The 27984-nt window shown below is 39.6% G+C and overlaps 1 protein-coding gene across 3 annotated transcripts; it reads right to left on the reverse strand.

Moving 5' to 3' along the window:
* Positions 1-701: 701 nt before the first annotated feature.
* On the reverse strand, positions 702-27276 carry prkg2 (protein kinase cGMP-dependent 2). 3 transcript variants are annotated; one of them, XM_008417753.3, is made up of 19 exons: positions 27094-27276; positions 25043-25553; positions 19509-19675; positions 19102-19215; positions 15584-15689; positions 14887-14950; positions 10650-10727; positions 8736-8830; positions 8172-8240; positions 7911-8009; positions 7629-7779; positions 6930-7066; positions 6303-6392; positions 5999-6140; positions 4481-4644; positions 4284-4406; positions 4130-4192; positions 3443-3509; positions 702-2869 (listed from the first exon to the last, which is right to left on the reverse strand). In XM_008417753.3, exons 2-19 carry the CDS (start codon positions 25543-25545, stop codon positions 2774-2776), a joined length of 2328 nt encoding a protein of 775 aa, XP_008415975.1. In that variant the 5' UTR covers positions 25546-25553; positions 27094-27276; the 3' UTR covers positions 702-2773. The 3 variants fall into 3 exon arrangements, with proteins under 3 accessions (XP_008415975.1, XP_008415974.1, XP_008415976.1); XM_008417752.3 differs by having other exon boundaries at positions 25043-25571; XM_008417754.3 differs by lacking the exons at positions 15584-15689; positions 19102-19215; positions 19509-19675; positions 25043-25553; positions 27094-27276 and adding an exon at positions 15369-15577.
* Positions 27277-27984: the final 708 nt, after the last annotated feature.

Raw genomic sequence — 27984 nt, forward strand, 5'->3', positions numbered from 1 at the left:
TGTCATGTTTTATTTTTTAAAAATTATCACATGCTTGCGATTACAAATTGACAAATGTGGAAATATCCTTCGGATATATTTATGGCTTTAGTGACATCTAGGTGTTATTGATACGCATGTGGACCTCGATAGTCTCTAAAAGGTGGCTGGATGGTCAAATTTACTTCCATGATAGTAAACGTGAGCTGGCCTTACAATTTCTTCAAGTGAGTGGAGAAATTTACCCCACTTGTCCACCCATGACACACAGTTAATTAATGTTAAAAGTTATTGCTTACTTGTTGAGAATGGTGTCATTTCTTTAGAGGGTCCGGACGTTTCCCAAAAGCCCGAAAACGACGAACCTTTTCTTTATCCCGCCAACTTTTTTCTGGGCGTTTTGTTTTTACTAAAGAGCTGACTGACTCCCCCTAGTGGTCTGGAGTGCATCAGTTTAGTGAATAGCAGCTTTTCATCCCTTTTGCCTCCATTTTCTGTGGCTGCAGCATTTTTCTTTTGTTTACGTTTGTTTTGTTGATTATAGGGTTTTGCTTCAGTTTTCTGATTGCCATATTTTTTTTATTTATATTTATTTGTGTTGCATTCGTTTGTGTTTGCAACGTTTTCTGGTTGCTATGCATTTGGACCCGTCAGCCACCGTAGTTTTAGGACAAAGTGAGATGGAGAGAGATGAGCCAAAAGACGATGAAAACCAAAGCAACTAAAATAAAACGAGGGGGCCCTCAACATTTTATTGAACATTGTCCGTTTTGACACCTTGGAGAAGAATCAACAGAACTAAAACAAGCCACTGCGGTGGTAAATGTGCTGCAGGTATAACTTAATGATTTCACTTCTGTCTAAATTCAAAGTTCCTTCAGTTCTTTAACATTTCTGGTTGTTGCTAGTCACAAAAAAAGCAAATGCAAACTGCACTCTTCAAAACGTTTTAACATGATTTTTTTATAATAACTATTAAAAACAGAAAACTCTTTGCAGGTATTCACACACTGTACATCCTGCTCACAAACATTCAATATCCAAAAGACAAAAAAAACAACAAATCAAATTCTTTTCAAGGGTTATGTGAAGGAAAACAGATTTACAAACTTACATGTATGTACACACAAAAGGAAAATCCAGGTCATATTGAGCCTGTGCTCCTAAAACCCTTGGTCACGTTAAACCTTGAAGGTTTGGCCTCTTGGCGTTTCGTCCACAGATCATCAACACTTCAGACGGAGCATAACTCGCCTGAAGAGGCCGACCACCGCAGCGTTGACTTGGGTATCTGTAAATATTTCTTCAGCTCAGGCACATCGCCACGAGACGCTCACACTTTATAATTTCTGCGGAGGAGGTGTTTGTGTTTTTAAACGTGTCAAAGTCGTGTCGGTGGGGAGGCGGTGAGGATAATGCAGTTGAAACAAGGGACACTTGATGCTTCTTAACAGCAGAGTTTTCCAGCTCAGCTTGTCGTCTCAACAGTTCAGAGGAATTTCACAGGTTAGTTGTAGCTTAACAGCGTTTATCCACACATACAGTGCTGTGATAAAGTATTTATCCTTTTAGATTTCTCCTGTTTTTGCAACACTTGCATGTTTCGGATCAGCAAACTAAATGTAATACCTGTCAAAGAAAACTAGAGTAAATACAGAAAGCAGTTTTCAGACGATGTTTCATTTATTAAGAGAAAATTAAACTATCCAAATTGGTATAGTTAACTGTGAAGTACCTGATGAACCTCATTTTTAATGTTCAGTTTCACTCGCCAAACTCAAAGTAATGCCTGACTTGTAAAATAAATAAATAACTTAAAACTTAATCTGACAATATGAAGCAACATCATTCCAACACCTAAAATAATTCAAGGGCAATAAAAATAAAATTATAAAAATCACTGAGGCTTTGGGATTTCAGTGAACTAAGGTGAAAGAGAAAACATGATAAACCTTCCCATGAATGGCTGATCTACCAAAATTACTCCAAGAGATCATCAACAACTCAGGAGGTTCCAAAAGGAACCAAGAACAATATCTAAAGCTCTGCAGGTCTCCCTCGCTTCCTTTAAGGTCAGACTTTATGATTCAACAATAAGATCTGGGAAAAAATTGACTCAATGGTCAAATTTCATAGCCAGAACTTCTGTAGACCCAAAAGAACACAAAGTCCAATCTCACAATTACCAAAAAACATTTTCACGATGTGTAAAACTTCAGAATTGGTCCAATTACTTGGCAACCCAAGCTGACTTCCAGGACATTTGGCCAGCAGGTTTTACTGCTGTATGTGCTGTACAATGGCTACTGGAAAAGACAAATGTTTTGTTGTTGACTTTCCAACCAGAAACCACTTACTGCATTCTTGTTGGTTGTGTAGGAGGCTTCACTTCTGCTTTTCAAACATGTACGGTTGTATAACTGCACATCTGTTTGTAGCCCATGTGAGTGTAAACATCGAGTTTGTGGGTGTGACCAGCAGCAGCTTATTGGTCTTAAAGCAAGAAGAGGTCCTAAAACGGCTCATTCTGAAAGGAGATCAAAATAGATCGAATTGAGCAGATTAAATCTCATTAACTAAGAATGATTTTGTGCAAAAATGAAATGAACATGTTTTGTATAGACCGTAAACCTGTCCTGACCTGTTCAAGGAAGCATAAAAGGGTCACCTATAAAGATTTTTAAAGATGGGTATTATTTTAAATGCCATTACAATCTCATCTGGCATGTGACTGTGTTTGATCCAGTCGGGTTTAGAAATCACCAAGAGCAGCAGAGTCACCACAGGGAAACACTCAAAAGTCCATGTCCCAACCAGACAGCTCCTCAGGAGGACTGTCCTCATCTGGAGGGTATTTATCGAAGTAACTGTAGTCAGTCGGTCCGCTGAGCTAAAGAGGAGGAACAGAAGAAAATGGTTTCGTTTTAAAGCACCTGAAACAAAGTAAGTAGGAGACGTGTATTTATACAGATGAATATGTAGGAAAAGTGATTGGATTAATGGGATTGGGAATACCAAGAGGATGAAACAAGAAACTGAGAAGTTGAGGGAAGCTTAACAGAAGGAAAATCTGAACTGATAAAAGAGCTGAAAGAACAAAGAAACCATGGAAACCAGTAAAATGATTAAACAGACCAAGGAAAACCAATACATGAATAATCCCAAAAATGCACAAACTCACATAAGAATCACATCCAAATACAAAACAATTAAAATAAAATTCCCTTTGTGATATTCATCTTCATACACAATCAGTTATTTTTAAAATTGCCTGTAAACTCTGTGGGTCTTAAAAGACACTGGCCAAAAACTCAATTTAAGTTGAGACTGAATTACACGGAATAAACCTCATTAAAATGTTTGATTTTTTTTGTTGTTTTTTTTTTGCAATAGTTAAACTGTTACTTTGAGGATCTCGCATCATTGCTATAACATCCATGTTTGAATAGAAATGAGTACTTACTTCTCTTCTTAGTGGTGATGGTAACGTCCTCGCCTTTAGTCCCTCCCAGTTGAATCCATTAAACCACCTTAAGACAAGTTATTAACAGAAACACCTGGAAGTTAGTTTCATTTTATTTAAGCAGGAACAAACCCAGACGTAAAACACGTATTAAAAATTAATGTTTGATCGCTAACTTTTTCTGTTACTCTGATAGAATTTGCCTTTATTTAATCACAAAGTACAAACTGATTTAATGTACATTAATGTAACTTTAAAAGGCATTTTCACACATTTCCTTGCATCTGTTTTTTTTTTTAAAGAACAACCGCTAAGTGAGTAAGAAATTATTTTCATTAAGTTACGCACTGCAAAAACACAAAACCTTAGCAAGTAATTTTGGTCTAGTTTATAATCTATTTTGGTTCCACTGGCAGATTATTTCAATTCCAACAGCAAAGTCAAATTTATCTGCCAGTGGAAGTAATACTTTTTTAAAATCAACATTGAGGAATTATTTATTTAAAACAAGCTCCGATATCTTGCTGTAAAGTTAGTTTTGTCTTATTTCATGTGCACGAAGATGTTTGCGCTACAAACTAGACAAAAATATTTGGTAAAATTTATGTTTTTGCAGTGCAGCATCTCTTGCACCAAACAGCAATTATTTAATCAGATTAGCACCAAACTGAGTCAGGTCCTTCTCACCTGTGCTTCTTGATATCAGTTATTCCATTTTTAAGGTTGCCCAGTCGCTCTGCAGGGTTCCTCCTGCAACGTAGTGAGAAGCCACAGCAAATCACCGAGTCACAACCTTCAAGCTGAAACAGTCACTATGTTCACCATAACTCATCCTGCCCACCTGCACAGCTTGCGGATGAGGTCCTCCGGTCTTCTGGTGATCTTCTTGGGGAAATCCATCTTCTCTATTCCTTTCAAGATGAACGTATACGTCATCATCTGGTCGCTTCCTGAGAACGGAGGACTGTGGGGTTCCAGAGAAACGGATCAGTGATCGTTTCTGTGGCCGTCAGCAAACAGCTGAGCACATGCACTGACCTGCCAGTTAGCAGCTCAAACACCAGGATGCCCAGGGCCCAGAAGTCCACGCTGAAGTTGTGGCCCTTGTTGAGGATGATCTCTGGGGCCACGTACTCAGGGGTGCCACAGAAGGTCCAGGTCTTCTGGCCAGATCGGATCTTTTTGGCAAAACCAAAGTCAACCTGGAAAGGTAACGATTAGTTTTTAAAAAAACAGGAGGATTTTATTCTGTTACTCTTCTGGTAAGAAGGCCTTTAATCCAGATGAGGAGATAAAACATTTCCTTTGAAACTTTTTTCAGTCTCAGAGATGATGAGAATTCATCCATCCATCCATTTTCTTCCGCTTATCCGGGGTCAGGTCGCGGGGGCAGCAGCTTCAGAAGGGAGGCCCAGACTTCCCTCCCCAGCCACTTCTTCCAGCTCCTCAGGGGGAATCCCAAGGCGTTCCCAGGCCAGCCGAGAGACATAGTCCCTCCAGCGTGTCCTGGGTCTTCCCCGAGGCCTCCTCCCGGTGGGACGTGCCCGGAACACCTCACCAGGGAGGCGTCCAGGAGGCATGCTGACCAGATGCCCGAGCCTCCTCAACTGGCTCCTCTCGACATGGAGGAGCAGCGGCTCTACTCTGAGTCCCTCCCGGATGACCGAGTTTCTCTCTCTAAGGGAGAGCCCAGCCACCCTGCGGAGGAAACCCATTTCGGCCGCTTGTATCCGTGATCTCGTTCTTTCGGTCATGACCCAAAGCTCATGACCATAATTCAAATTCAGAATTCAAATTTAAAATTTTAGGTGACAACGATTAAACATTTAGCAATTTAAACCTAAAACCACAGAAATGTTTTCAACCTTTGTGCGGCAACTTTATATGAAAGAGGCTTGCAAAACTCTTAACTTTGCTATATTTAAAAAAAAAAAAAAAAAGGTATTTATAAGACAGATTAACAAAAAGTGACTCATACTATTAATTTTCAAGTCCTACCACAAATTCTCAGCTGGATTCAAGGCCTGGACTTTGACTAGGCCATTCAAACACATTGAAATACTTTGATATATTATATTGTTGTAGCTCTGGCTCTATGTTTGGACTCTTTGTCGCAGGTTTTCATCAACGATTGACCAGTATTTAGCTCCGTTTGTGTTTGTCTCAACCCTGGCATGATGCTGCCACCACCGAGGGTCAACACAGGGCATGATGTGCTCAAGGTGATGTGTATTGTCTTTCTGGAGGACAGGAAGTTGACTCATATGACCAGACCATCTTCTTCCACATGTTTGCCTTCATCCCCTGCATCACTAGTAGCAAACAAAACTTATTTTCTATCAACAAAATGTTTTTTTTCTTGCTACTCTTCCACAAAGAGATTTATTGAGTGTAGCGTTAACAGATTCTTCCTCCAGTCGTCTTGGCTCTGATTAATGCTCTTCTTGCCTGGCCTGCGAGTTTGGGTGGATTATCATGTTTTGAGCAGAGTTTACTTTATATTTTACATTTTGGGACAAAAATTAAGCCAACTGAAATAAAGTGAGAGCTAATTACCAGCTTTATGTATCCCTCTGAATCCAGCATCAGGTTCTCAGGCTTCAGGTCTCTGTAGAGGACGCCCTTACGATGGAGATACTCAAAAGCCTCCGTCACACAACCCACACAGAATTTGGCAGTGGGCTCATCGAAACTTCCCCTAAAGACGAAACAGCCAAAGTTAGAGCTGCTCCGAAAATATGCAAACTATTTATGATGGCAGAAACTGTTTTTAAGTTCTTTAATGCAGGATTTCACTGCAGCAAAATGATTTAAAACAGGCGACTTTGAAGAAACGTTATAAAATATGTGGCTCTCTCACCTGTCTCTGAGGAGGCTCCAGATCTCTCCACCTAAACAGGCCTCCAGCAGCATGTAGACGTATTTGTTATCCCTGAAGGTGCGGTACAGTCTGGACAAATAAAGATAAAACAATAAGAACAAACACTGAAAGCCCCTCAGGGTTTTGCTTTTTGACCTTTGACTAAATTAACTCAATCACCTTTGTAAAATCATCAGTAACTGATTTAGCTAATTTAGCTGCTGTAACAAACAATTGGTTTGATTTTAGCAAAAGAGGCTATATTTAGGAACCAGAAGGTTGATAATTACATGTCTATATGTTTTCACTGCAAACAACAAAATAAAATATTTCACACACACACAAATTTAGAAAAAGAAAACACAGGCTGCTTAAATAAAACCATTATGAAATTGTGAGGAAAGGAAGGCTAAACAAAGCTGTAACAATAATTTCCTGTTCCAATATTTTTCTCAGCAGTCATTTCAATATTCTTTGCCATTCTGCACCACACAAAATATGTAATCTGCTCAGAGCCTTGACTGGGATCTCATCTAAAACTAATCAGCACTGGACTGTTTTCCCAGACCGATGAAGCACGGTTTCTGCACGGAGGATGAAAATTAGAAATGTTTTTTTGAGGCTCACTTGACAACGAAAGCCGATCGAGCTTCAGCGAGGATTCTCCTCTCTGAGTGGATGTGCTCTTCCTGCCTGTTGTCCACAACATGCTTCTTTTTGATCATCTTCAGAGCAAAGGTCATGTCCTCACCCTTAACCTTCACCTGCACATGATGGTTACAGAGACGAATGTTAAGAGCTCATTTATTTCTCAAAGCAGAAGGGTATGATTAATGAAAGTTAATAATAACTGATCGCTTCCGTAAACATAATCAGATTGTAAATTAAATGTTCCAGTATCCTGTAGTTTTTACATTCATTTTTAAAAATTGTATCTTTCTTTTTTTCTAATAATGTAAATATTTAGTAGTACATTCTTATACCGGTGCAATATATATAAATTAAATGCATGTTAGCATGTTTTGGCTAAGTGTTTTGCTAGATTACGTTTAAGCTAATATAGATAAAAATAAGACTTTAATGTACAATTTTAATTTTTTTTGGACAGTTTTCTATATTGCAAACCAAAGTCAACCTTTTACTAATTTAATTACAACAAATGTTAAAATTAAACAGGTTGGTTTCCTTCTTTTTCAAATCAGTATGAAGCAAACTGCGACTTTGGGTAGCTTTCCAAATAAACTCAACATTTAAAGGCAGGGTTAACCCTATGAATACGAGCTTCCACATTAACTTGGCCCAAAGTCAGATCAGTTCAGCACTTACCAGTTCTACACGTCCAAACCCGCCAACCCCCAGAGTAGCAATGACTTCAAGGTGATCAAAGGGCCTGGATGAAGAGAAGACTGACACCATGTCCTTCAGCTGGACGAAATCAGACGACAGCGGCTGGCTCTGGTGCCGAGACACAGATTTTCTGCATGATAAAGTCAGAGAAAAAAGGGTTGCATTTAATCCAACTGGTCCAAATTATGAGAAATCATCACTTCTTCTATTTGTGCAGTTTTCCTTCCTGTTGTTGATCTAAGCTTCAGACATTGGACCTACTTTGCATGTCTCTTCTTGTCGTCCCGATCAAGTGTCGCCACGTAGCCTTCAAGGTGTTTCTGCAGCTCATTGAAGTTGCCCACCGTGTGATCAAATGTCCTATCAAAGCAACAACTGCATGTTAAGAGCTACACTACTAGTTTTTTTTATTCACATCGTTTCATTTTCAGCTGTTATTTGGCATTTTTCTTAAATCTACAAAGCAAACTTCAGCCAAACATATTTCTTTGCGTTCGTTTTACAACCTCTAGAACTACTCACTCTCTGTCGATTACAAGGCACTCCACCCCGTTCTCATCAGCGATGATATTGGCTGACCTGACATCATCACTGAAAAACACAAAAAACGTAAGCATGCACACCAATGGACACCAGAAACCACTTTAATACTCCTTTTCTGTTTAAACGTCATTCAAAAATATGCAGCTCAACAAGCTGTCTGACCTTAAAAACATTCTTTAGTAAGAAAATAAAGCAAGATTTAAAATTCCATTCTTTGACAAACAAAAATCCCGTCAGGTGGTTTTGGTTCGATGTGATAATTTTTTCTGGTTTTGGTCAAAACTCTGGGAGCAACATGTTGAATGAGCTGGACCGCCTTGATATTTTATCTACACAAACCTGTACAGATGCTATTATATTAATCCAACCTACTGAAAATAAAAGCATACACCTGGAATTATTTTCATTCTTTTATCCATATTCGTTAAAAACCTTTTTTGGTCAAATCCTGTCCAGTCAAATGAAATACATTAAATTTCTAGTATCTTTAGGACACGGTAACAAAACGAAGTTCATTAAGTTCTTATTACGCAGCATGTTTACCTTATGAGTGCTTTTTCTCCAAAGTAGTCGCCCTTCTGCAGCGTGTTTATGGTCTGTGGCAGTTTGTAGGCCTCGGTGGTTTGGGTCACCTTCACCTGCAGGAGGCAGGTTTAAGTCTCCGGTTAAGCTTTGACAGGTGCTTTATATTTTAGATGCATCGTAAAAACAAAACAAATTGTGTTAAAACTTGAAAAGTGACATTTCCAATAACAGTAATCTGACCATGATGGCCCATGCATGATTAGGCGGCACTGATGCTCGCCTATATTAATCTGAAGGGGATTTCTCTCAGTAGAGGGTTTATTCTTTGCTTGTCATTAGTAATAACACTTTAAATGTTGACAAACTTCTCCATAATTTGCTAGGCTTTAAAAACCCAGCAGCCCACCATGGTTGAGGTCAAACATCCCACTCTTGGCATCGTTACCATTTAAGATGCGCCACAATGACATCACGGCCTTAATGGCCATGAGTGTGTTTTAGCTAAGTGTCTCATTTGACCTCTGTGACCCCTCACTTCCCTTGTTTTTCCTGGTGGCAGCCACTCTCGGAGTTTATTCCCTCCCTGGTCAGAGGGCACCACAGGGGGTGGGGGAGCCATTTCCTGTATTAGCCCCCCTTCGTCCCAAACAACAGACCTCTCACCCAGGCTTGGTTGGGTCTGCCGTCTCATATGGACCTATTAAGGCATTTAAAACAAATTCCCTTGTGGCCAGCTCGAGCTTTTCCACGTCGTTATCGGGTTGCTGACTGATCGGACGGGGCACAGACCCGAACCGCCCAACAATCTCACACAGCTTCAAGGACAAAACCAGGAGAGTTTCTGGTGGAATAAGATTTTATTCTGTTTAATAAACTTGTTACTGTGTCCTTCAATTATAAAATAACATCAACAACACAACAGTAACTTCAATATATTAATTAAAAGATACCCTGAAGCTTTTAAAACGATGTATTTGGTGCACAACACTGCTTTTGTATTTATTAAGCCTGACTTGGTGCAGGTGTCTACAAAAAAATCTAATCTGATCTGAAAAGTTCAGCGTCTCTGAACTTCTGACATTTAGCACTCGTAGCTGACTAGCACTAGTAGCTAGTCGTAAGGGTTCCAGGACAAGATTATGTTTTCTTTCTGGTTCAAGTTTTATTTTAATACAGTCTGAAAACATCCCAGTAGTTGCTGACTGACTGATCTTTTATTGCAGACATGAAAAACATATTACAATGTAAAATATCCCACTAGATATAAAGTTTATATTGCAAGTTATGTCTGATGTAGCAGCAGTATAAGTTTTTTTTTATTTCTTAAATCATATATTGATCATTTCAATGTTATTTGTCCAAATTTAATTTAATGAAATTCTGGAGGAAAAACACAGATGTGCTTTTTCAAACACTTCAAAAATAACATCTATTTTTTAGCCTGCAAACTTCTTCACAAATAGCAAATTATTCAACGCAGATTCTGAGTTCAAGTCACTTTTATTTATGTAGCACATTTCAGCAACAAGGTTGTTCAAATAGTTTAGGTCATAAAAACATCCTACAGTCATCAATTATGAAACATAAACATAAATTTTTTTTCAAAATCCTCAAAAAAACTCAAATATGTTGACCAATGTTTCAGTAACTGCTTATCAAATCAAAGTCTGATCAGGTGAGTTTGAGCCTTGACTGAAAGAAACTCAGTGTTTCGGCTCTTTTGCAGTTTTCTGGAAGTTAGTTTCAGATTTGTGGATCTGCATTCAGGAACTATCCTGCAACCCTTTGCTGCATCTCTTCTCCAACTCAACTGTGTGTGTTTTAGAAAGAAAACTTAGATTAGCCAAAACCAGATTCTGTTGGTCAGACTTTAATGAAAAATGGAAACCTGTTACAACATCACCTTGATGTCGTTGGGTGTTATTTATTTACCTTTCCCTGTGCGATGATGTAGAAGGTGCTGCCCTCCTCTCCCTGCCGGATGACGTATTCTCCTCTGTCGTAGTATTCCTGAGGGGAAAATGGGACGGGAGAGGACAGCAGTCAGAACTGAGGCTTTTTATTGATTTAACTACTGATTCTGTCATGATGATTCCTGGTAGACAGTCCCCTCTGGGTCAGTGATGCTGTACGAGTCCGAGCATCAGGCTGATAAACAGGCTGATAAACTGAAGCCATTACTGGATGCTGTTCAGATTTGGGGTTTGACAGCAAAAGGGAAACAACATTTAAGTTCAACAAACTAGTCAGTCAGTAACAAAACATAGTCAGACATCACTTTAGGTGAGCTGAACCAAAATGAACAAATAATCTAAGTGGATAATATGGAAAGTTTAAAAGTGACTGAAAGTATGAAGAGGTGGCAATTGGGACTTAAAATTTTGTTGTACTACTGTAACAGCAATAAAAGTAAAAACTATTCTGTATTTTCCCGACTATGGAGCGCACTACATTATCCACCTTATTCCTACACCCCATGATGCTTTGTGTGAATTATGGGCGCGACTTTCGCCGCAAGCCGGAAGTAACACCCATAATCGTTTCCCAAAAAAATAACCTAAACATACATATATAAGCCGCACCGAGTTATACGCCGCTGATATCTCTGCCGCTCTCGGTTTTTTGTCCTTAATCTCCCAGAGGGATTTGTTCACGCCAAGCTTACGTGCAGCGGCCATCTGTCCTGCCAGATCTTTAGCCCTCAACTTAAAAGCTGCATCATATGAACTTCTTCGTGTGGTTTCCGTGATGAGGGGGTATGAGTTTGAAAACATTTCTCCGTCATGCCTGCTGCTAGCATGTGCTTGTTCTAAATGAAAAGTAGCAATTTCTTCTTTGATTTCCAATTTTTACTTCCAAACAATTCACTTCCTGCCAAAGAGCCCCCTGGTGGTTGAAGAAAAATCCACAGAAAAGCCTCACTGGGTTATAAACCGTATGGTTCAAAGCGTGGGAAAAAAGTAGCGGCTTATAGTCCGAAAAATACGGTAATCACTTCTTTTTTAGACATCAGTAATTTTAGCTCCACAAACACAAACACTGCTCTTGAAAAGCATCCCTGTGTTAAACTGCAGACCATAACTCGATTTTCAAATTCATTGATATTTATAGATGCCTTCATTGAACAAATAGGAGTTTTAAATATTAACTGGAATTTATGAAGACGACAAATCAAAATTATCATCATGATAGGAAATGTATGAAGATAATGATAAACAATGCAATATATGCCCAGCCTTAGTTCATAGGTTCGACAGGTTGGAAATCAGGTCCTGGTTTTATTTATTTTTTTAAAGAACTCGTCTTCTGCAAGAACTCGTCTCCTTCATACCCAACCTAACAGGAAACCATCTATCCCAGAGCTACTTCACTGTAAACCAACCAAAATCAAGAAGAGACATGAAATAGCACGAGTAACACAGATAGAGAAAATGCTTAAAGTATTCTAATAAACAGTAATAAAGTAAAATAACATTTTATATTCTGATAAGCTCAGCCTTTTGTAACGCACAACAGCTGAAACAGAAGTAAAGTCATTCTTCAGTCGTCTTAATGTCTCTCATAAATCGAAGCGACACTTAAGATGTCTTCCTTTTCTGTTGTGTCAGTCAGCTCTTTTTGCAGAGACTTGGTGCCTTTACTTTTTAAAACCAGTGAGAGCCAGTGTAAAACTTTTAGAAGAGATGAAGATGTGCAAAGAAGGTCACCAGGATGAAGTATAATCTGGGATCAAGCAGGTGTGACCAACGTCCACCGCTGTATTCCTTTTGACTTTATGGGGACATTGTCGAAACCAAATCAGAGCAACTCTGTGTAAACATTCCCCGGTGTTTACTGTCAAAGCTCTTGACACAAGTGGCATTTTCCTTGGGCGTCCACGATTGTTTACCTCCAGTTTACGCTTCAGGAGAGCCTAGTTTAACGCCGGGCTGTGACAGCGGAGACAACATGCCAAGGTTTTGTTTATAGAGCCTGTCTGGATGATGCAGAAGCTGTTCAGTGGATGGACAGCATCTGAACTGTGTCCTGGGTTTGTTATAACAGACGGCAAAGTCAGAATTTTAAATGAGCTAAATGTTTCCAGAAAGGAAAAAAAAAGGACACCGTCCATAAGAAACTTAAAAGTGGCTCTTTTCCTAATATAGGTCCGACCGTTCTGTTTAATCCGCACATTTGAGTTCCACTTATTAGGTTTGCTTATGTCAGTGGTGAACATCGACACTCGCGTTTCGCTTTCTGTGTCTATATTAGGTTTGCCTCTGGCTCAGTTATTCTAATCGGCTTTCCATCGATCAGCCGAAGCCAATGTTTCAACAGCATGTCTCTACGAGCGGCACCGTAATGGGAGTAAACCAGTTTGAAGACGACACCAGTCCTCCGCAGCCCCCGAGTGGACTGGTTTCTCACTGCAGTCTGAGTAAAGACGTTCAGCGTGGGTAACTTTGCTTCAAAACAGATAAAACTTTAACGCTTTGCACTTGAGCCATTTGTAAAACCGAACAAATATTTCCAGCCATGCACTGTGATGAGGGTAAAGTCTAAAAATGCAGCAATAAGAATGAAACGTAATAATCAAGTTCGTCTCCAATGGTGTAAAATGAAGAATTGTTGTTAATGAAGTTCAGCTTAAGTTGGACATAATTTATGATGATGGTGAGTAGAATTTAAAGTAAACAGTAACTTTCATAAAATAATGTACTAAAGAGCCTCTGAATAACAATAATTACAACTTAGGAGAATCCATTTATTAAGACATGGACGGACAGACAGAATCAAATCCATCCATCCATTTTCTTTCACCCTGGTCCCTTAGTGGGGTCAGGAGGTGCTGGTGCCTCTCCAGCTAGCGTGCCGGGCGAGAGGCGGGGTCACCTGGACAGGTCGCCAGTCTGTCGCAGGGCAACACAGAGACACACAGGACACATAACTATGCACACACACACACACACACCTTGGGGCAATGTGGAGAGACCAATTAACCTGACAGTCATGTTTTTGGACTGTGGGAGGAAACCGGAGTACCTGGAGAAAACCCACACATGCACAGGGAGAACATGCAAACTCCATGCAGAAAGACCAGGGCTGGGAATCGAACCCAGAACCTTCTTGCTGCAAGGCAACAGCTCTACCAACTGCGCCACTGTGCAGCCCAGAATCAAATCTGTAAATAAAAATTTTTCTCCACATTCTGTTTGTTTTTATAGATTCAAGTCTATAAATTCTGATTGTCTCTTGAATATTTTACGTTTTGCTCACATATTCTGGCCTCAGCGTCGTACTTACAGTAGATCCCGTTTTTATTTCCAATCAGCTCAACACGCTTTTGAAACATGTCAACTTTTCAGATTCAGTTCCAGGAATACCTTCCAGAGTTCAAATGAGATTTCTCAACTGGTGATCTGTTCCTGTTCATACAAACAGATGTCTGTAAATCACACCAAACTCCATTCTACAAAAAAAAATACAAAATTTCACAAAACTGCAGTGATTCTCTGTGAACATCTGCTCCTTTCTCGGGTTACAGCTGGCCCCCCGACAGGCAGAAAGCTTCCATAACAAAATGTCTGAATAGAAGAATTTCACCCACACTTGAGAGTAGCAGCATAATCAACCAACGTAACAAATGTCCTTGAAGTTCGCACTGCGAAAAGATGCTGAGAAAGCAGTTTTCTGCCCCGATGCTGGCAGGTTCTGCTCAGTTTTTTCCCTTTTTGCAGATGAAATACAATGCTTCTGCCGGAAGAGCTGGAGTCACCCTCAGTCTCCTGCTTGTTTCACAATTACACACACAATTTCACACACTTGTATCATCTCACACCAAAAGCCTGTCACTGGCACATCTTTAAGAAATCACTCGTCCCCCATTTGAGTAAGCACTTTCTGGGGCCTTAGTCAAATAATTAGGGTAACAACATACAGCACCCGGTGATGACAGGAATAATATCGGCCCCGTTCATCAACAAGATAAATCTGGGAGTTCTTGCTGACTGGAGCTAGAATGAATTTGCTGACATGCAGTAATGGTATATGGCCAAATGGTAATGATATTTTGACAGCCGCTATCTGCAGCGCTCCTGGCTCCCAGGAGCTGCCAAAGACTTGTGCAATTCATGTAAAAGTCAAATTGTCCTTCAAATAGAAATGGAGACAGTTTGACAGAATAACTTACCACCTCCAGGCAGTCGACTATTTTGCTTAGCTTGTCGTCGGGTAGATTAGCCAGGAGTGAAACGCTGAACAAAAGAAAGAAAGAACAGGAGAAACAATAAGTTAAGGCCACTAACTAAACTTTTATAGTTTGTGCCAAAACTGCAATTTAACAAGCAGTTAAACAACAAGTCAGATGTGCACATGCACAAATCATGAGCAGGAACTTTGTTAACTTCAGGCTGGTCTGGGTTTGTTTTAATACAAACTGGAATGTATGACGGTGTATTAGAGACATTATAGGAAAAAAGGAGTACATTTCCACCAAAAACTCAAATTTTTAGATTAATTTCAGAAATTTTCTAGAAAAAAAAACACTTGGACATTTCTGAGTTTGAAAAGTTGGAGATTTGCTAGAAAAAATTCTTTAATCTCGACTTTTGCACCTCAGAAATGTCCATGTTTTTTTTTATATTCTAAGTTCTAAAGAGTTTGCCTGTGCACCTGTGACGGAGAGGCCAGATTCGTGTCATTCTTGACCTGCAGAAAATCACTCCAAGGGCCACAAATGGTTCCCAGGCTGTACTTTGGACACGCTTGTTCTAAAACCTTCAGCCCCACATTTTCAAGGATTCAGATGAAAGTATGCATTCATTTTCATCATTTATTCGTCCATTTTCCAGATCACATTCGCTCTTTGGTTCAGCCTCGAGTCTGACCTTCGCAGGAAGTTGCGGTACTGTTCGTGCCGCGTCTCAGCCGTCCTCCTCATGATGTTCTGGAACGCCTCCCGATCCAAAGCCCACGTCCTCACTTTGTTCACCGCTATAAAAAGAAGCATAACTTGCCTCAGGAAGGAGGAAGTGGCTGTGACAGTTTGACATGAGTCAGTAGCAGAGATAATGTTCCACTGCTGAGCCAAACTGTCAAAGTCTTTCCAGTTCACCTGGAACATTGAGGTCAGCGCAGAGCTCCTTCCTGAAGGTCCACCAGTAGTTGGTTAAATATACAAACCTCACCAAACAGACCCGACACTCTGAGCGGCGTTTTACTCAACAAATGCCAGGTAGCAGAGCTGGGTAGTGATCCCAAAAACTGTACTAAAGTAAGAGTAGCACTACTTCAACATATTTCACTCAAGTAAAAGTAACTGTCCAAGAAATTACTCTAGTGAGAGTGAAAAAAGTACTAACTGATTAAATTATCAGTCATTTAATACATAAAAATATAAAGTTAAGTGGAAATTTTGGTATGCAAAGGACCAAACAGACAATAATTTATATAAGTAAGAAAAACAGCATCAGGCAAAAATAAATTTTTCCAAATCAGTTTCTTAAGAAAAACTGCAGGTGCGAGTCTGTGTGTCTGGTGAATTTCTGGTTAAGACATGTTTGTTTTTCACTCAGTGGGTAGAAAATCCAGAAATTTTACTCAAGTAAGAGTAGAAATACTTCATAACAAATTTACTCAAGTAAAAGTAAAAAGTGGGGCATAGTAAAAGTACATTTAAAAAAAAATGACTCGGGTAAATGTAGCTGAGTAAATGTTACTACCCAACTCAGCCAGGGAGGAAAAACGCAATCAGGATGCAAAGCTGTGGGTATCATGTAAAGCTTGGGTCAACACAACCACGGAAAAGGCAGCTCACTTCATCATCCCCGGTTTCCCAGAGCTCTCAGAAGTCAGCAAAAGAGCTCAGAGGAAGTCGGATCACATTCAGGAATCCAAAGTGTTTCAAAGATTTATTTCAGGATATGATTTAAAACAAAGCAGCCGGCCTGAACTCGCATATCCTGCTCTGTGTTCACTTTAACGCAGCTTCATGTCAAAGTTGTTCTTTCACGTAAAGCTGTGGAAAAAGTCATCATTTATACCAGCTGGAAGAAAATCTAATTTTGGTAAATTCCTGAAAATTTATTTACTTGGATGCTAAAATTGCTGTAACACTTCAGACATTAATCTCATGTTTATGAACCTCTATTAATATTTTTGTGTATTTTAGACCAAATAATAGGATTTTGACACCAACTAAGCATTTAGTGCACTGGTTGTGAGGAAAAATGAACAAATCAGTGACAGGGAAGCTTAACTAAATGAAAACCTGCCTCATGTCTCCACCGGGGGGCAGCGTAACTGGAGGAAAAGAGCTGAGGTGGCTTCTGTAAGCAAAGTAAGCAATGAGGCAAACTACAGCCAAGAAACTGCAGGGACTTTTCCCAGAGATGGATCCGGAGCAATAAAGAGAAGGTTAAGGTTCAAATTATGAAGTTTATAAGATACAAAACCAGGAAATTTAAGCTGACTAAGCAGTGTGTTGGGACACAAAGCCATTAAGAGACCTATAAAAAATTCACCCTGCAATAAACAGGTGGACTAGTTGAAAGCTTGGCCTGGTTAATTTCTGTTAAAAGAGAGTCACAATAATCCAACCAGGAGATTATGGAAACATGGATTACTGACTGGAAAGAAGGGATTTAATCTCAGAGACGTCCAAGATGAAAAAATAAGTAATGAAAGAAATCACAACCCCTCCATAAAGCCATCATGTCAATGGCATAGACATTTTCATTTCCCATGTATGGTGAGGAGGAGCATTTTCATCATCTGGCAAAAAACAAAAGGAAAAATGTGTTTTTGACACTTTGCCCAAATTTTAGACATGCATTTCTTTTATTGATCACTGATTTATTGCAGTGATTGCTTCAAGGTTCATTGCAGATACCAGTTTATTTCATCAGGTGGCAGGCTTTTACCAAATAATGGAATGTAATGTGAACTAGTTATACATATGTTGGATATGATAAGTTTATGTAGCGACTTGTTTCTGAAATCAATGACTCTTAAAAATGGGACAGCATTTTCAAGAGTCATGAAAATGATCTTGAAATTTCATGATTTCAAGAGCATTTTTGCTCTTGAAATCATGTCGAAATCATCGACACAGCTTTGAGTTACTGTGTCAATGATGATCGACACAGTAGCTCAAAGCTGCACATGTTGTACCCTGACCGTGTGTTTTGGCCCCAGGTAAACATTAGCATTAGCACTGCACTCAGACACAGCAGTGAAGCTCAGCTGATGTCATTTATCTGAATTCAAACACAGAATTAAACTGGTGGCAGAAGAAAAGATGCTTTTCTGGAACCAAAATTTAGAAAACTTACAAATAAGCAACCCTGAGTGTAAAGAAGACTTTAAACGGTTTGAAAGAAAAATGCAAGAACAGGTAACTAGACAGATGGATGCAGCTGAGTAAATATCAAAAAGAGAGTAAAAGAAGATGAGAGCAGCTGAAGATATTTGAGGAGAATTAAGTAAAATCAGAAAAGGAACAAACACAAAGATTCAGACAAACCAACAGAAACTACAGTCTTCAAAAGGATCCATATCTCTTTCTCACTTTGTCACGTTCACCATCCAGCAGGACAGCGAAACCAGAAATACAGCCAGAGCCACAATCCAGTCGTTTATGCCAAAGCATATTCATATTTTAGAATCGCCTAGTCAAAGTCCAGACCAATATCCAATTCAGATCTGTGGCAAGACTTGAAAACTACTGTTTGCAAACTATTTTTAAAAGAAGGGTGAAGATTTCAGTGTCTAGATGTGCAAAGATGTGAAGACGCAGCTCTAGTTACAGTGAACGCTGTTTCTACAAACTATTGGCTCATTTTAAATGGAAGAAAACGTTGAAACAATCACACACAATCTCAACAAAATAGGTCAAAGTTTAGGGTTGCAGTCTGGAAAATCTGAAAGGGTTTGAACAAAAGGAAACCTACTATTCTCCATCCTTTTGTGAAGCGCATATAAATCTGCTCACAACTAGATTAGCATAAGCATAGTCACAAATATTACTTTTTGTTCTTATTTTTATGATCAAATCTTTTTAATCCATGTCTGTATGTTTGGAGATGACTTTCGATAAACTTTCCTGAGCTCTGTGTCTCAAACTGGGCAGGTCTGCTTGTTCCACTCATCCTGGGACACAAACTGGGACACAGACATCAGGCTCTGCGGACGCAGCCTGGGCTGACTGGGAGGAAGAAACGGGACGCTGAATCAGACGGGTGTTAAACTATGTTTGATCACGTCTGACACATTGTCACAAGCTCTACCCCCAGAGGGCTCAGTCTGTTTGACACCGATAGCTTCAGCCTAAAAACCTAAAGAAATCCATACGACTAAGAGGACAATCAGTGTTCGCTGCAGGAAAAACGAGGAAAAAAATCTTTACCTCGGACTGATGCTGTTCGTGTGCAGTTGTACAGGATGGCTAACTCCCCAAACGCGGTCCACACCGTTATCGATGTGAGCAGCTTGTTTTGCTGAAACACTTCCAGCTTCCCATCTGGAAAAAATATTCAAAAATGTCCCTCAGTCTTTGGTCTGATCCCAAACAAATGTGCAAAACATTAATTCATTCATATAAACTGAATAAATTAACTGGGAGATCCTAGATTAAAAAAAAGATGAGAAGTATGTTAGTGCAATTACAACAAATCTACTTCTGGTTTCAGCTTAATCATATATATTATGTACTTTGTATATATTATGTGCAACATCATCGTTTATCTCAAAAACTTCTGGGACAATTTATCGTCCAGTCAGATTTGTAACCGTTGCAGACCCAGGTGAGCGTACCTGCCAGGACAAACAGATGGTTCCCCGGTTCTCCCTGCTTGACGACGTACTCGCCCTGCTGGTAGCTGCACTCGTACATGCACTCCACCATGTCCTTGATCTGCTGCAGCTCCAGACGCTTCAGGTACTGGTTCTTGTTCAGGGCGTCGGTCAGCAGCTTCTTTACGCTGTCAAGCACACGAAGGGTAAAACGACTCAATCTGATCCTCGTTGTTTAGGAGATGCAACATCGTTTTCATCATTTGAAGCGTTGCTCAGGTTATCTGTTCTTTTAGCAGAGTCCAAATTTCAAGTTTAAGACCCGACACGTTGAAAGAAAGGGGTATAATTAATGGGTGCTAAATATTGTTGAGAATACATAATTATGTATTTTCCTCCATCTTTTAGCTATTTGCAATGGCTAAAAGAGAGGAGCAAAACACTGAATTATGTATTTCCATCAATATGTAGATCAAGACAAGAGAAGAAAACCAGAAAGCAATATTTGGTGACCATTTTATATATAAACTGGTCTGGATAATTTTCTCCACCAACAAATAAAAGTATAATGGCATATCTGTATTTAGTTTTTACTCAAGTTATCCGACATCAACATTTATTTGATCTGAAATATTTACTGAAAAAAAATATAAAGTAATCTTTCAGCGGACTGTTTTTACAGATCAGTCATTTTGTGTGATCTTTGACCTAAATACAAGAATTGTACATAATTGATCCTCCAGCACAAGCATTTGATGCAGTTTATAATAATTTCTAGAGTGAAATTTTTACAGGTTTTTTTTTTATCTTGTTATAATAAAAAAAAAAAATTACTAAGATAAAGACTTTTGAGCTCCATCCATTTTCTTTACACCCTTGTCCCGTAGTGGGGTCGGGAGGAGACCTTTGAGCTTCCATTCACTAAAGTTGGCAAAATACAATGACTTTATTGAAGAAAGTGATTCTCCAGGACATTCTAAAGAGATCAAAATTATTTTGGGGAATAAATAAATAAATAAAATAAAAAAAAAAAAGACCAAACCTGTGAAACCGTTTTTACATATGCCTCTTTAAGGTTTGAAACTGTTGATTAATTAAAAAATATATTTTATTGCTCAACTAAAAATAAAACATTGTCACATTCCCAAGTCATTGTTTTAGGCAAAAAAAAAAGACTGGTTTCATTATTTTAGGAAGGGGATGATATGTAGATAAATAGATAAATAAAAGAAAATAATCAATTTACAAAAAAAAGTAGCAGAGCAAGAATATAGCCAAACGTTTGGACGCCACAGCTCTAAAACAGCAAACCCCAGCACTTTGGATAGAAGTGGGGAAAAACATTAAATAAAAATCAGCCTCGTCCAGCTAATTTTTCTGTTTATCATCGTTTCCCTCTGTTATTCCTCCACCGCAGCCCACTCTGATACAACAATGAGCCACCAGCACTCCCACATCCTCATTACTCACTTTTTTTAATCTGAGCGATAACCATTTGATGACCATTTGCTGCCTCTAGATTCTCTTCTGAATGTGTTTAAAGTAAAGTGGTGAAAACATAAAAATCATCAGCTGTATACATTTGCAGACGTTCATTTGAAAAGGTGTCACTTTCTTTAGTTTTTGGTCTGTTTATTCACCTTTCCGTGCGTCATAAATGTTATTTTTCAGAGCAGATTTTTCTGTTGTCCTTCGCCCTTACCTTGCCGAGTCATTATTCTGCAACATGTCACGATTACTCACAGAACAGGAGGCCGTTTCGATGGGTGCTTCAGTTTGTGGTTATATAATCTACACAGGGATTATTAGCAACGTATGTTTTAAACATGAGGATTGCATAAGGAGGGCGACGCGGCATGCATTGTTCAATCACACAGCTATCATCCTGCAGAAGCGACAGAAAGACAAAAAGGTAATTTGTCCTTTGATTTGGAAATGCAAAGCAGGCTTGTAGCAGCTGATACTACTCTGACGCCGTTTATGTAATAAATTATAGCACAATATGAGGGTCTTTAACCTTTCAGCTGCTGTTGGTCATAAAAGCATGATGTGCACAGTTCAACAGAAAAAAAACAATGTGCTGCAAAAGCTTTCAGGATGTTTGTTTTTAACAGAGCTATAAAGCAAGAGGAGCAGCAGAAAGAATGATGTGAGGAGAAAGGACAGGTGATGATGAAAAGGGCTTGTTCTTTAGCAGGTAACAAGTTTTATCAAATATATGAGCAGAGAAATAAAAGCTAAAAGTGGAAAATGTGTGTAAAAAAAGATTACAGAACCACCTTTAGCGGCAAAAATACTCAGCCGTGATCATCTGTTCCACTTTATCAGCTTCGTTACTGTGGATTCACTTTGGCCCACATTTGTTTCTGCACTACACAGCATCATAATTAGGTTGCAGTTTGGACTTTGACTGGGCCGTTGCCAGCAGTCAGTCGATTTATTGCAGAGTTTGGGATCATTGTCCCGGTAACGACCTGGTTCTGGTCAAACTGCAGCTGTCGGGCAGATGGACTCATTTGACTTGAGAATAACTTGGTACATAAAGGAGATCCTGTTTGTGATTCCAAGGTTCCCAGTTCCTGTGGCTGCAGAGCACTCCCCAAATCATCACCCCTCCACCACCGTGCCTGATGGCTGGTATGAGATATGATATGCTGTTTGGTTTTCTCCAAACATCACTACTTTGGACTCCGTTTTAAAAAGAACAACCGTCCAGTCTTGCGTTACATTTCTATACAAATCTAATCTGTGCTTCCATGGTCATTTTATAACAGAAAGAAACTTTTAAAAGGTCGGCTGCGCTTGTGTTTATGCACATCGACATGCATCCATCCATCCATTTTTCTGCACCCTTGTCCCTTAGTGGGGTCAGGAGGGTTGCTGGTGCCCATCTCCAACTTGCGTGCCGGGCGAGAGGCGGGGTCACCCTGGACAGGTCGCCAGTCTGTCGCAGGGCAACACAGAGACACACAACCATGCACACACACACTCACACCTAGGGGCAATTTGGAGAGGCCAATTAACCTGACAGTCATGTTTTTGGACTGTGGGAGGAAACCGGAGTACCCGGAGAAAACCCACCATGCACAGGGAGAACATGGAGACTCCATGCAGAAAGACCGGGGCTGGGAATCAAACCCAGAACCTTCTTGCTGCAAGGCAACAGCTCTGCACATCAACATGTTTTATGATTATGCAATAAAGTCCCATTCTACCAACATAAAGACACGTTTTCCAATGTTGCAGTAAAATATCTCAGTAACACTTTATTTGAAGGGGTAGCACTGACATGACACGGTCATAAACATGAAGCAGTCTTCTTCATGTTTATGACTCTGATCATAAAGTGTCATTCTGTATATAATCCCACTTTAAATGCAAAGTTTACATTTTCAATGGACTCTTAATGCAAGTGTCAATAAAATGTTGCACTGAAGATGTCATCATCAAATAATGCAAAGTTAACACTTTCAATGCAACTTTTAGAGCGAGTTTACATTAAAAGTGTCTATTTATCAAATGAAACTTCAATCGGAAGCATTTCTGAAGACTCCTTCATGTTCATCACAGGTGTTGTGTCATGTTTATTACAGTGTCATGCCAGTCTTATGCACCCTGCTTCAAATAAAGTCTTACCAATATGTCAACTCTGATGAACTGAGTTGACCAAACATGGACGTCAGTTTCCTGCTCGGTTTCTTCTTGCATTAAAACCAAGGCAGATTTTCCCATGTCAGTGTAAACCATGGATCTGCATGCCGGTTCTCATCAGCTGCTGAAGAAAAGAAAACTGTAGGCTACTTGGAATCAGTTCAGGATGCAGAATCACTGCTAGGCTGACTGCTGCTGCCAATTAACTGGCTAATATTCGTTTGCAAAAGTCCCACAGTTCAAAATTAAGACTATAAATACGTAAAGGACGTAAAGGACTCATTTTCTTCCTGCATCTTGTCAAACAGACTGAACCAGAGTGTGTTTTTCACCGTAGCCTCCTGCCTCCCATGAGCAGCGTTCTGAGATCAGATTACTTCCTAAATCCGATAAACCTTTGTTGGGGCGGGACATACAGTAACCCACCAGAGCAGCGAGAATCGATAACATTATTGTGAAGAAAGTCAGAGTCATGCTCCTGTCTCTGCAGGGACAAACTTGGATGTATGCATGTGCGGCACTGTGAATTCATCTGTTGACCGTTTTATGTGCAAAACCGAGGAAAAGCATATCAGCTGTAAGGGATTCGGTTTTTCTGTAAGCTTCTTGAGCCTCAATGTTAAGATTTCCATTATAAACAGAAATGAGGATTAACACAGAACACTGCAAAAACACAAAATCCTACCAAGTATTTTTGGTATAACTTCTAGTCCAAATATTTTACTTTTCAGCAAGATATAGGAGTTTGTTTTTAAGTCAACAGTTCCTTAATATTGACAAAAACAGTGCCAGTTATAAGTGAAATAATCTGCCAGTGGAACTAGTACTTGTTCTTCAATATTAAGGAATTATTCACTTGAAACAATCTCCTGTTTCTTGCTGAAAAGTTACTTGCGAATTGGTTTTATCTTATTTAGGTCTGTCACAATAAACTTTGCTGCTCAGTAAATTGTCCCAGTCGTTATTTTCAAGTGGCATGATGATGCAAGTTCAACTTCTTAAAGATAAATAAACTGCCCTTAAGACATTTTAAATATCCAAAATAAAGAACAGCAACAAAACACAATAAATAAAATGGAAATATAAACACAACCCAAACCACAAATAAAATGGTTTAGGTTCATTCAACAGATGAATTCACATGCAGTTTGTCCCTGCAGAGACCGGAGCATGACTCTGTCTTTCTTTAGAACTGAACTGTAATTAATGAAAAATATTAATTATGAGAATGGAAATTATCAAAGTCATTTTAATTTATCATGCAATTAAATGCTTTGTGATAAGCTCCGTCTTATTTCAAGTGAACCAAGATGTTTGCACTAGAAACTAAAACAAAAATACTGAACAGAGTAGCACAGGTACACTGTTCGGCTGTCCTCCAGACCCGGACTATGACCTGGACTCTTCTGGTTCTGGTTCTGCTCTGCATCCCCAGAACCAAACAAGCAGCATTCAGGTTCTGTGCATCACAAATCTGGAACAAACTTCCAAACAGCTGAAACACAGAGTTCCTTTAAATCTCGACTAAAAACCCAGCAGTTTTTGGAACATAATAAAAGAAACATCAACATATTTGATGCATGTCGATGATTTTAACAATGGCGCTGGATCAACGTAATGTCCGCTGCTTGCTTTTACAACTTGATTATTTGATGCTTTTATGTTTTCAGGACTTTGCGTTGTTGCTGAGCCTGATTGATAAGATTTTGCGTTTTTGCAGTTTGGGTCGGATTGAACCTAAACTGGTAACCAGCAGCTGGACATTGCTGACCTGAATAATGTTAATTTCGCCACAGTTTGTTTGCTGTCCACTTCCCTCCCACTCACTGCCCACTGAGCCAGCACAGACTGAGCCTCAGGGCTCATCTCTCTCTCTCTGTCGTCTCTGGAAACAGGAATCTCACCTTGCATCCTTCGGTACCCGCGCCTTCTCAAAGGAGAACTTGGGCAGACTGCTGGACGTGGGTTCTGCCGACACGCCGGCTTTAGCTCCTTTCCTTCTGTTCAGGGTCTCCTTGATGCGGACGCTCAGGTTGGGGCTGCTCTTTCCGCTGGCTCTGACAGAAGGTGGCCGCGATGTGAGGCCAGTCGGGGCGCCGCTCTTCAGAACGTCCTGCAGCTTATTGAGCTGGATGCATTTGTTCTGCAGTTCCTCACTGAGCTCGGACAGAAGCCGGGTCTGCTTGGCCAGTTGCTCCTGAAGACCTTTGATCTGCTGCTCTTTGGCACATAGCTCCTCATCCTTCCGCCGTCCTTCTCGCTCCAGCTCCTCCACGCGGGCCCTCAGGGAGTCCAGGGATGAATGTTTGAAGGCGCCGCAGTGGTCTTTGTGAGCTTGGCCGTTAGAGGTAGAAACAGAGGCGTCGGTGGGTTTGTAACGCTTTGATTTCATCGAACCGTTTCCCATCTTAAGACCTGAAGGAGGTGACAAATCTGATGAGAAAGGAAAAAAATCCTCATATCAGAATATGCTTTGGTTTCATGAGTCATTTCTGTTGGTATTTTTAAATAGAGAAGATATTGTACTCCAGAGAAAACAAACATTTTAGTAAACAAACACAATCATGAAGATCAAGGAACACACAGCAGGAAAATGGGAATTTTCCTGCTGTGAATACAGTTTCACAGGAGAATATGGTTTCTTTATTTCAAACACTGCAAAAACACAAAATTTCTAATTCAAATATTATAGTACACATGAAATAAGATGGAACTAATTACAAGTAACTTTTCATCAAGAAATAGGAGCTTGTTTTCAGTCAATCATTCCTTGATAAACAAGTACTTCTTCCATTGGCAGATTATTTCATTTAAAACGACATTTTCCCCTGTTATAAGTTTTATAATATGCCAATAGAACAAACACTTGTTCATAAACATTAAGGAATTATTGACTGAAAACAAGCTCCCATTTCTTGATGAAAAGTTACTTGTAAGTTAGAAAGATAAATACAGAGCAACACCGAAAGAAAACCTGATGAATGCACAGGACTTGAAACTAAAGGTGGAGGTTCAACATCCAGGGGAATGGTTTAGATCAAAGCATATTCAGATGTTTAAGTGGTCCAGTCAAAGTAAAAAAGCAAATCCAGTTAAAAATTTACATTTAGACTTAAAAACACATGTTCACTGACTGCGCTGAGCTGTTTTGCAAAGAATGAGCAAAGGTTTCAGTCTCTAGATGGGCAAAGCTGGAGGAGACATAACTCATATTTTAATAACCCTGTAAATAATATCACATAATTTGAAATATAAATGTGGAGAAAGCACCCGAGGTCGGTTTGAGCAAACTGAGATTTCAAGCTGATGAAGCTGTGGGGAAACAGAGGGCCCGGACAGAAAATAGTCAATGAAAGCGTCTTGTCCATTTATTATTCAGAAGGCAGGAAGTATTGCATTACATGGAGAGTCACTCTCAGTCTGCTCAGACAGCGTCAGGGATACAGGAGGATGGCCAGCATGAAACTACTGGAGAAAACAGCTGGAACGTCTGATTTTGGTGTCTGACATACGACTGAAACTGACAAACATTTCAGAGAACAATAATGTTGCTGTCTTGGTCTGCCGCCCACTCACACATGCAGCTGATTTTATTCATGACATTCCTGCTGAAATACGGGGTCAGATGATCACACTGTAGTCCAAACTTTAAAATACAAACAGCTATTTTAAAACCTAATAATAATAATTCTCCCATCTTCTTTGTTCTTTTGTATATTTCAATAATGTATCTGTTGACAAAATGATTCACAGAAAATATAAATAAATGACGAGAGTCGGTTTAATTTCTCGCTGTTTTAAGGTGGAGCGAAACAAACCGCTCGCTAATTGGTGCCGGTTAACCAATTAAAACATCAACAGGGAGAGCGTGCACCTGCAACTTCCGACAGGTCGCTAAGCCTCTGCTGAGCCAAGAGCGGGACGCGTTGAGGTCGGGGAGAATCTCGGTTCTTACCTGGTTCTCTGCGGGAGCCTTCGGACGAGCCCAGCTGCGAGTTTACCAACAGAACCGAGCTGTTTACACTGATTCATCGGGGCAAACGGTCTCTACCTTTAACTACAGCTCAGCTGCTGTCCCGCCTCTGCGTGCTGCGCGCGCTCTCTCCTCAACAGCTGAGTGGTGCGTTGTCAGGCGCGCGGACACCGTAGCTGACGTCAGCGTCGATTTCACTTGAGAAATTATGTGAATAAATCCATTTTTATTCACAACATGCAAATATCAGAAATATATATTTTTTTTAATTTTTAAAAAGCACAACACTGGGAAAAATATTTTAAACAGACATTCAAATCTCAGTTTATTCATCCATCCATCATCCATCCATCAGTCAATTAATTCATCCATTCATTCATACATCCAACATCCATGTATCGTTCTTTAATTAATTCATCTATCCTTTAATCCATCTATCCATCCATCCATCCATCCATTCATATATTCATCCACTCATCCAGACTTCAGATGGATTCAGCAGTTTGTTCAGAACAACTGGACCAAACTATCTGTTGCTTAATGCAGATGTCCAAACTTTTTTTTTTTTTTACAGTAATTACATTGCAAAACTAATTTCATCCATTTTTATTTTATTCCGTTTGAATCACTGATCAAAAACAAAGTTGATTTGTCATCAGATATCATATAAAACCTATGAGATGCCATAAAGTGTCAAGGTTTTTTCAGAAATAGTTGCACCTTTTTGATTTATTATGGAGGGATTTCAACAACAGGTTAAAATGCTCCACAATCAGAAGGTTGGCTGAAGCTTTTCTGTGGGTTTTTTGTCATTTGCACTGTTATTAAAATAACCGATTTCATAAGAGCATGAAATTCAATAAACAGGTAAGA

Source organism: Poecilia reticulata, chromosome 9 (genome assembly GCF_904066995.2).
Source record: "Poecilia reticulata chromosome 9, P_reticulata-male-v2, whole genome shotgun sequence".
Classification (NCBI taxonomy): domain Eukaryota; kingdom Metazoa; phylum Chordata; class Actinopteri; order Cyprinodontiformes; family Poeciliidae; genus Poecilia; species Poecilia reticulata.

Bases quoted from the DNA above. Each gene is read 5' to 3' on its own strand.
- prkg2 (XM_008417753.3), bottom strand. From the start codon at position 25,545: ATGGGAAACGGTTCGATGAAATCAAAGCGTTACAAACCCACCGACGCC. The intron at 15,690-19,101 runs GTAAAGATTTTT...TTCTTTTTATAG, and splicing joins ACGAACAGCATCAGTCCGAG to CGGTGAACAAAGTGAGGACG. The intron at 7,780-7,910 runs GTAGGTCCAATG...TTTATCATGCAG, and splicing joins GACAAGAAGAGACATGCAAA to AAAATCTGTGTCTCGGCACC.